At 39.8% G+C, this 10615-nt stretch overlaps 1 protein-coding gene across 5 annotated transcripts in view; it reads left to right on the top strand.

The window, feature by feature from the left end:
• The window catches only part of LOC148401304 (deoxyribonuclease-1-like 2), a 60783-nt gene that overhangs the window by 3046 nt on the left and 47122 nt on the right, over positions 1-10615 (top strand). For 3 of the 5 annotated variants that reach the window (XM_088400451.1, XM_088400423.1, XM_088400432.1), the window contains exons 2-3: positions 5243-5407; positions 5481-5581. In XM_088400451.1, coding sequence (XP_088256577.1) covers positions 5249-5407; positions 5481-5581 — 260 coding nt within the window. In that variant the 5' untranslated portion in view covers positions 5243-5248. The remainder of the gene's footprint in view (positions 1-5242; positions 5408-5480; positions 5582-10615) is intronic. The other 2 variants (XM_088400459.1, XM_088400441.1) reach the window with 1 other exon arrangement.

Raw genomic sequence — 10615 nt, 5'->3', positions numbered from 1 at the left:
TATATAGCCACTATTTTGCCCTTTTTCTTCTCCCAAACCCAGGAGAGACCAGAAGCATGCCCGTCAAATCCATGTCTCTCACTCTTAAAGACATGGCTTATTTTACTGTAGCTACACAACTGGCAATAGCTAGTGTATCTCACACTCACAGAAGCCAGAGAAAGCTAACATAGAGGCATGTCCAGCACAAGCCAAGGAGTCGAGAAACAAAAGTATGAAGAAGCTCAGGTTTAGCTTAAATCTCCTGTGTGGGTAAACTTTGGTTTCGCCGTTGAGACTGAAAGCCGTCAACAGAAATGTTACTGTGTGCAAACGATACTTGACGCATGTCCTGTACATGAAAGGAAACATGAGTAACATGACCAAACATCTCCAGCGTAATCATTGTGGAATAATTAATATTAATATTAATCTCTCAGGTACTTTGCACTGCACCAGTTCAAAAAGTCAGCTCTCGGGCCTGTCAGCCAGCCGTGTATAAATTTCCTCCACCCATGACCTTACTACCAGTGTTGGGAGAGTTTATTTTCTATACAAAATGGTTCAAAGTTCAGTTCACAAATTTTAAAATGAATTTGTCCAGTTCATGGTTAGCTTTTTCTTTTTTCTTTTTTTAAACTAAGTACATTGTACAAAAAATTAAAAGTTGATAGTTCTTTTCTTCCCCCAAATCAAAAATGAAGGTTGCTGCAAGCTTTTACTCTCTGGCATATTGGCATTTTCTCATTGTTTTCTTCCACTCCATTCACTAGTATGCTGCTATCACTTTACAATCTCAAATGCATGAAAAAATTGCTTGAATTCTTTAATGAATTGAAACAAAAACACAATTGTGGTCCAGAATGTGCAAACGCAATCTGCTGTAGGTGCCATGCTGAGGTAGGAAATTAAGGATGACTATTGAAGTATTCAATGTGCAAAACATTTAAAGCAGGGGTGTCCAAACTTTTTGAAAGGAAGGCCAGATTTGATAAAGTGAAGGGGCCCGGGGGCCAATAGTTTTTTCGGATATTTTTTAACGACAAAAATTTCATGCAAATACACACTGTTATAAAACAAATTTCATTGTCCCAATTGTCTTTATTTTTCAAATGACAAAATAACCAAATATAAGCCATTCAGGCAGATGTGAACAACTCTAAAACCACAAATTCTGCCTTTCATTCATATCTGAAGAGTCCAATAACACTGAACAAACTGTATGAAATACCTTGAATTTACATGAGTTTAAAATTATTTTTGCCTCATGAACATTTTAAACAGGAGTTATAAGTAATGGAAAGTTGTCTGTTATTATTAAAACTTCAAACAAGTGAATTTTGCTCGTTATTTACAATTTCTTTCAGAAAGTAATACCGTATTGGCCCGAATAAAAGATGACCCTGATTATAAGACGACCCCCTCTTTTTCAAGACTCAAGTTTGAAAAAAAGACTTTTTGAACACCAAATTTATGTTTATACGGAAAATAATTACAGTACATCTGACACAAATGGTTATAACAATATATTCGAGAGAAAAACCATGTTGTTTTGTCTCATTCAAATCATGCAAAATCTTAATATCTGAACATTTAAATATGTAAACTAAAGTGCAATCACATTTGTGAATGAATGGCTTCTGGTTTTTGAAATGTAATTTAACCAATCTACTGTGATAAAACAACAAAATTGCAATAACTGCATTAACCATCAAAGTGGAGTCTAACTGTAACTGTAATCTTGAAACAAATCTGAATAAGGAAAAACATTGCAATAAAATAATGCAAACTGCTATCGCTATTGTTGGGGAGCCTGACTGTATAGGGCACGGGTGTCAAACTCAAAGTTCGGGGGCCAGATACGGCCCGCCACATCATTGTATGTGGCCCGTGAAGACAAATTGTGCATCAAATTCGTATGTCATTACTAGAATTGCAAATTGTCGTCACTTTTAATATCTTTTTTTAAAATATTTGACCAGTTTTTACTCATCTGATTTGAAAACGAGTTATTTGTCAGTTTGTTTTGTAGCTTTTACTGTATATAATATGAGGTGCTCATACATTTATTTGGGTTGACAGTCATAATGGCCCTCTGAAAGAAGCTATGACTACAATGCGGCCCGCGAAAAAAACGAGTTTGACACCCCTGCTCTAGATGAACAAAACGGCTTTGAAAAGAGACCTTACGGAGGCAACGAAAAAAAGGTTTCCAGCCTTATGGCAGGGGGCGCTAGTGATCCCGGGATGCTTCATGCGCCCACCTGTAGATTAAGTGATCTCCAATTCAAATTTACAGTGAACAACTGAGGAGCAGTCATCCATTTATTTATTATACTATGGATTTTCAGTCGAAGCAGGAGGTCATCAGTAAAGGAAGAGCAACTCCGGAGTTAAAAGGTTTGATTCGGACAACAGGACTTCGGAGCATGTCTTTTCAAATGGAGTGCTACGCACGATCGAAAACAAGTTTTTGATTCCATATTTTATGTTGAGTGTTTTTATATGTGAAGACTGCTTATGAGATTTTAATTAAAATAGTTCAAATTAAATAATGAATAAGCCACTCTAGAGCAGCGTTCCCCAACCTTTTTTGTGACACGGTTAGGTGTCGGACAAATTTTACCAGGGGGGGAGGGGGTTGACGTCAGTGCCTCCCCAGTCATGAACCTCACCGCACGTCACTGGTACACATTAACAACAAACTGGACTGGACCGACAACACCGACAACAAAAATGAGTTTGACACCCCTGGTATAGGGGGTTGGCTCGGATGGTTATGCTCTTTTCGCCCCCGGGTGTCGGTCAGAACACAGGAGGGAAGACGTGGTTCTGTTTTGATTGCTTTACTGAATTATAGGCATAAAGGTAACGGGCACTGAGGCTCATAGGGGCATACAGGCAAACTGGCAAAAGGGTGTAGGCACACGTTTGGTCGTAAGGATGTGGGAGCAGGTGTATGTAGTGTACCGTATTTTCTGCACTATTAGGCGCACTTAAAAACTTAAATTTTACTCAAAAAAACACAGTGCGCCTTATAATACAGAGCGCCTTATATATGGATCAATTGATGAATTTGTTGATCCATACTGGTTGTACACGGCGTTCTGCCAACATGTTTCAGTACGTTTTAGTAGGACTAGTAAATTACAAGGTTGCATCGCTTCCCAGCATTACGGCAACCGTGGTCAGGGGGCGTCACTGAATCGCTGTTGTACCCGTGAGGCTATTTCATTTCAAAATAAGCTGTTCCGTTAATGTTTTCAAGTACGTTTATGGATCAATATCCAACGGAATCATAAATAAGCAGCACCAATGTGTTAAATCAGTCTTTAGCCGGTTCCGATCACGTTTATGGGAGAGAGTTTGAGAAACGTGATTGTTTACAGGGGGCTGCCACAACACTTTGCTGAGGCTCATGGGAGTCTGTGCCGCTGCGTAACGGCTACTCGTATGATGCGGGCAAACTTATAGGAGTGCGCCGAAGCTATCAATCAAACGGCGCACAGACGAAACAAACCGCGATCAGACAAACGGCACAACAGTAGACAGCAGTAACAATGAAATGTACGTATATACTCACTTTGTGTCAAAGATGCACACCATCACAGCAACATACTCAGTCGATACCAGAAAGATTTAACTTACCGCTGCGCACAAGCTCCAACAATTGCGTGAAGCTGAGGTAACTCACGCGAGACTTAAGGCGTGGTAACGTAACTTTCCAACATTTTAACATCAACATGGGAACCTTTCTAACAGCTATTTTTATTTTTCTTCTTTGTCACAGGGGTTCGCTTTGGCCTGGGGAATTAAGTTCAGCATTCGCTTTAAAGATATCTGGCGCTTCTAGCGTTGTGAATGGGTATAATGTCTAGACCCCGAATGTAAGACGACCCCCACTTTTCCAGTCTTATTTCAATGCAAAAAAACACAGTCTTATATTCGGGCCAATACAGTAGTTTTGGTCACGTCTACAGGTTCATAACATCAACAGTATTAACATGGCCACTTCGTAATATTCAATATTAAGTAATATTTACTTTTGATTTACTTTTGACTCACAGCCCCGCGTGAAGAATCGCTGTTGTGATGGCAGTTCAGCTTGGAGCTGCTTCACTTTATCAGTGTGGTCACTCCCTGTTAGCTTGTCATATGTGTTAGCATGTTTAGTCTGATAGTGTCTCTTTAGGTTGAAATCCTTAAACAAGGAAACCGTCTCTTTAGAAATTAGACAAACACAATTGCCTTGATTTTCAGTGAAGAAGTATTGTAATTCCCATTTCTCTTGTAAGCGACGGCCCTCAAAGTCAAATTTCCTCGTTTTCTTTGCAGTCGGCATGGCAGAAATGAGCGGAGACGGGTGGTGCTGCCACCTTTTGGTAATAGGACAAATTACAGTTTCAAGTTTCCCGATTTTTAAAAAAAACAAATATTCAGTTTGACAGTGCAGGCGGGCCATAAATAATACATTATAAGACCGAAGCTGCGGGCCATATTAAATCTGACCGGGGGCTGGATTTGCCCCGCGGGCCGGACTTTGGACATGCCTGATTCAAAGTAACATTATATTAGCTTTTACTAACTTCATTTATTTGCGAACTTAATATTTCTTAACTTGTTTGCCAGAAGAACCAGAACACCTTTAGAATTTGGTACTTAAAAGTGGTAATGTAAATATGCAAAGCCCAAATAAATTACTAAAACAACAACAAGCATCTCATTAAGAGTAATTTGTGGTTCAACGCCATTGAGTGCGCTACCACTTCTACAATTCCTGAATGCTCTCATAGGATGATACCTTATCATTGCCATTTGACAAGAAAGGGGCTGCTCGTCGCGCGACTGAATTTACATCGACTGAAATGCCACGCGCTTTCTTCGCTCCTTCATGCACATGTCGCATTTTGATGACTTGCAACTGTTTGTGGCCGGCCGGGGTTGTCAAATCGGTTTTCCTTGTCTAAGCCTTGTTTGCTGTGTGTTTTGCAATCTAAGAAAAGAAAACCTAGCATCCTTGAACGAAAATAAACAGCACTTCATAACTGTTCATTGGCTCCAGAATTAGCGTGTTCACAAAAATGTTCACAAAGCAAAAATGCGCTATGTTCAGTTTATGCTCGTCCAAAATATGAACGAGTTCATGAACTTTTGTTCATTGAACGCATTGAGGTACAACACTGCTTACGACCATCATATGTGACCAGACTTCCTTCAAGTGATTTCTCTGCAAATAAGAATTCATGTGTATTTTGTTCCACAGGTGATTATGACGTGGTGTGCTCCTTACCTTGGACTCTTGCTGCCCTTCCTATGTGTCGTGGTTTGGGGTGGGGGCGTCTCAGCCTTCAGGATCTGTGCCTACAATGTACAGAAGCTTGACTCCAATAAGGCATCAAACTACAGAGTCCTGCACATGCTTACACGGGTGCATTTCAAAGGCACACACACACACCACACGAGCCACTCACTCATTCACTCACAAATGCCCCTGTGTATAGATCGCTTCTCGCTGTGACATCACACTCATCCAGGAATTGATGGCTTCTGATGGCTCCTTTGTCAATACTCTGCTGGCATCACTCAACAGGTACAGTGAAAGGTACTGATTTAAGCCAACTTCACATGGGCTACCACTTAATGTTGTCATGTTCCTTTCTATCAGTTTGCCGTGTGAGCCTAAGTACACTGTCAACGCGTTTTTTCTCCACCAAAGACAGACTCTATGCACGCAGCACTTTTACATTTGATGCAAGGTGTTTAAACTTCCGATTGGCAGGTAAACAAATGGCACCAAAAACAGAGTCAAACTTGTCGTTCACACATCTGCTGGAATTACTTACCGTATGTTCCGGACTATAAGTCGCTCCGGAGTATAAGCCGCACCAGCCATAAAATGCCCCAAAAAGGGGGAAAAAAAAACATATATAAGTCGCATTTTGGGGGGCAATTTATTCGACAAAATCCCACACCTAAAACAGTCATGAACGAGCAACAACAGGCTAAACCAAACCTGGGCAAATTACGGCCCGCGGGCCACATCCGGCTCTTTGTGCGTCCCTGTCCGGCCCGCATGAGGCTAATCGTAATTTAAAAAAAATAAAATAAAAATTGTGTCGTGCGTACAATACAACCGTTTCGCTTTTATTTTGAAAGGCGTCGCACTTCCGTGTAGCGTGCGTAAATGTGAGATGTGCGTGTAGGTGAACAGCGCGAAGTAATGCTGCCCTCAAAATGTGTGCTAACGCAAAGAAAAGAAAAGTTGACAAGGAGCGCCGTGTTTTCAACAAGTATTTTTTTACAGAAATGAAAGGTAAAGCCATGTGCCTGATTTGTGGTACACAGATCGCTGTGTTTAAAGAATATAATTTGAGTCGCCACTACACGACCAAGCATGAGAAAAAATACGTGTCTGATAAACAGGACGCATCAGAGGCTGATGCATTGCTAGCAAAACTGCAAGCCCAACAAGGACTTTTTATCAAACTTCACACCCAGAGATGGAGCGGCTTTGTCATTTGAGGAAAAGTTAAAGAAGTTAAGAATAAATTGTACTGATTAATAATTGTTTTTTTATTTCACCTTTACACCACAATTTCACATAGCTTAATGTAAATATAAACAGAATAATTGTATTCTTCTAATTACCAGTACCAACTATTTAAAATAAATAATTTAGTGCATTTTACAATGGAAGAAAATTGAGCAGGTTTAAGTTATCGGAGGTGTGGCCCTCTGACACAACTCGGGTTTTTCATGTGGCCCCTTGTAAAAATTAATTGCCCACCTGGGCTAAACGATAGCAACAACAGGCTAAACGATAGGTATGCTAACGTGACAAACACAAACAAAGAGCTGAGAACGGGCCTGACGTAACATATAGAGTGATTAAGGACAACTATTACATGAATAACATGTTTATAAAACCATCGGTGTCACTCCAATTCATTAAATCCATCGATCGTTCGATACAATAGCAACAGGCTAAACGATAGGTATGCTAACGTGACAAACACAAATGAGGAGCTGAGAACGGGCCTGACGTAACATATAGAGTTATTAAAGAAAACGATTACATAAATAATACGGTTATAAAATCATCGGTGTCACTCCAATTCATTAAATCCACCGATCGTTCTTTGTCAACAATGCGGCTGAGGGCGCTTGCACTTCAAAATATTCCACAGGCTCATATAACGATAGATAAACTATATTTCAAATAACTATAATATAAGCAATAATATCAAACCATCCGTGCACTTTAAATCCATTAAATCCATCGATCAAATTCCTCATCCTTTGTCAACATCGCCGCGCGTGCGCCCTGACGTCAGCCTCGTCTTTATTCCACAGATCTAGTATATAACTATATTGTAGTGTCAACAAAGTAAAAGGATAGACGTGGTAAACGCCTCTTTATTAAACAAAACAAACTTCCAAGCGTGTGGACATCCAGACACGAGAGCTCCATGGCATAGGACCGGGCGTGCATAATAGCCATGTCCGAGCCCCATGCACCGTTTGCGGACAGCCACTCGGCCGAGCGCCGACTCCGTAGAGTAGGACCGGGCGTGCGTAAAAGCCATAATGGTTTTTCAAACCTTCTATGTCACTCCAAATCCTTAATTCCTTGAAACTCTTTGTCCTCCGTGTCACTTAGAAATGATCACCGCTAATGATGCCGGTAGTCCTTACGTGGGTACGTTTGTCCTTTATGTAAACAATTGCCGCACCGCGCCGTGCCACTGACGTCACTTGAAATAGTGATCCATTGGTACATCACGGTTCTCCAAACTTTCTTTCTGCTGCTCGATTACTGTTTTCAGCTGCATATTTTACAACTTGAAGTTTGTAACCTGCAAAATATGAGTTTCATTTTGGTGCCATTTTTCTTAAGCCCACCCAGTTGATGAGTCACGGCCAACGGTGAAATTTAGAGCGCCCTCATCCAGTTTCGTCTGAAAATATAATTTTTTTCAGATGGAGTTTTTTGTTTTGTTTATTTGGTTGTTTTATCAAAGTCAAAGTCTGCTTTATTGTCGATTTTTTTTTTTTTCATATACCAGGACACACAAAGAGATTGAAGTTACGTTCCCACTATCCCTCGGTGAGATAGTACACATATGCATACAACCAACACAAAAAAACCCAAGAAGGCACAAACAATGAATAAAAAAGAGTGTTGAATAAATGATAAATAAACAAATAATAATAAATAATAATAATAAATAGAAGAGGAGCAAAAATGGAGCAAGTGTACATAGAGCAGACAGTGGACTTGGATATGGTGCTTTAAAGTGTTAATTGCTTTATTTGATGTTTTCTCTATTTTTTATTTTTTGAATATGTTCAAGATAAAGATATAAAAGCATGTGAAATGATCAACTATACTAAAAATAACATGGGAAGTGGTCAACTATACTTGTAAGTAAGTGATGTCTTAATGATCAAGTAAAAATGTGTGAAAAAAAACATATATAAGTCGCTCCTGAGTATAAGTCGCCCCCCCACCCAAACTATGAAAAAAAATGCGACTTATAGTCCGGAAATTACGGTATTTTCCGTAAATGATGGGTTACCTTTAGGATACTATAATTATGCTGCTATCAGGCCGAGCACAAGCTATTCTCGCAATGCGATTAAAGATAAAGTCAATGCGGATAGGTGGAAATCCCAGCCGGGTGGCACCAGTGATGGGTTTGAGGTTCGCTCATGTTGGTTAATTTAAACAGGAACACTAACCTCGGGGGACTTGAGCCAATCTAATAGGGATTTATGTACTTACTACGTCACATACACAGCCCTTAGACATGGCAAGTGTACCTGCATAGACTTAATGTAGGACAAAATAATTATTGCCATTTGTGGGCACAGCAAGCTTCCAGTACCAAAATGGACGGAGATAAAGAGAAGCAGGTTTGGAGAATGAGGAGCAAGGATGGTGTCATATTTGGTAAATGTACCGTATTGGCCCGAATATAAGACGTTGATTTTTGCATTGAAATAAGACTGAAAAACTGGGGGTCGTCTTACATTCGGTGTCTAGACATTATACCCATTCACAACGCTAGATGGTGCCAGATATATTTAAAGCGAATGCTGAACTTAACTCCCCAAGCCAAAGCAAACCCCTGTCACGAAGAATAAAAATAAAAATAGCTGTAGCACAAAGAAGAAAAATAAAAAATAGTGGTAAGAAAGAAAAGAGAAGAAAATAAGAGAAGAGATAACAGAAAATGGAGAAACGTAGCGATAATCTGGAGAAAGGTGGGCCGAAGATCGATCGGCCAGGTTAACCGGCAGCTGAGGAAACGTTATGATGCAAACGATAATGATGATAAATGAGGCAGAGTCTTCAAACAATTGCAAAGTGGCTGTGAAATACGGTGTCACAAAGTGTAATGTACGGAGATGGAGAGCTCAAAAAGATCGCCTAAAATATGGTCACAATCAGAGAAAAGCTTTCCGTGGTCCTCAGAGCGGCCGCTTTCAAGAGCTCGACAGGAGGGTGTGCGCGTACGTAGACGAGAAACGAAAGGGCGGGATGCCCATCAGCAAAGCTGTCATTCAGCTCAAGACCGTGGAAATAGCCAAAGAGCTAAACATACCCACCGCTGACTTCAAAGGTAACGCTACAGTATAGTTGTATACGTAGATCTGTGGAATAATTGGAGCCGCCAACTGACAACAAAGCTGACGTCAGTGCACACGTAGGTCCGGAATCGACAGCTGGGTTCTTTTTGTTTTGTTTTTTGTTTTTTACACAGAGGATGAATATTCCGGTAGATTTAATGATTTGGAGTGACACGGATGGTTCGTTAAAATTGTTGTTTACATTACATTTATTTGATATATCTAGGCTGATGTCAGCAGCGCACGTACTCCGGTTTCAACAGCTGTGGTTGTTTTTTTTTTTTTTTTTTAAGTGACACGGAAGACGAAGATTCTGCTGAATTTATAGATTTGGAGTGACTCGGATGGTTTGATAAAATTGTTGTTCAAATTACATTTATTTGATATACTGTATTTTTCGGACTAAAAGTCGCTACAGAATATAGGTCGCCATAAAATGCACAATAACGTGAAAAAAAACATATAAGTCGCTCCGGAGTATAAGTCGCATTTTGGGGGAAATTTATTCGACAAAATCCAACACCAAGAACAGACATGAACGAGCAACAACAGGCTAAACGATAGGTATGCTAACATGACATAAACACAAACGAAGAGCTGAGAACGGATCTGACGTAATATTCAGAGTTATTCAAAAAACTATTACATAAATAACACGTTTATGAAACCATCTGTGTCACTCCAATTCATTAAATCCATTGTTGTCCTTTGTCAACAATGGGTGCGCGCTTGCATTTCAAAATATTCCACAGGCCCATATAACGATATATAAATTATATATCAAATAACTATTATATAAGCAATAATATTATCAAACCATCTGTGTCACTCTAAATCATTAAATCCATTGATCAAATTCCTCGTCCTGACGTCAGCCTCGTCGTTATTCCACAGATCTAGTATATAACTATATTGTAGCGTTAATAAAGTACAAGGAAAGACGTGGGTTTGGTAAACGGCTCTTTATTTAACAAAACAAGAGTTCAACGAGCCAACAACTACT

The sequence above is a fragment of the Syngnathus floridae genome, chromosome 2 (assembly GCF_059516105.1).
Source record: "Syngnathus floridae isolate MCC-2025c chromosome 2, RoL_Sflo_1.0, whole genome shotgun sequence".
Lineage (NCBI taxonomy): Eukaryota > Metazoa > Chordata > Actinopteri > Syngnathiformes > Syngnathidae > Syngnathus > Syngnathus floridae.
Note: the sequence above shows the minus strand (reverse complement) of the source record. Positions and strands in the feature narration are given on the sequence as shown.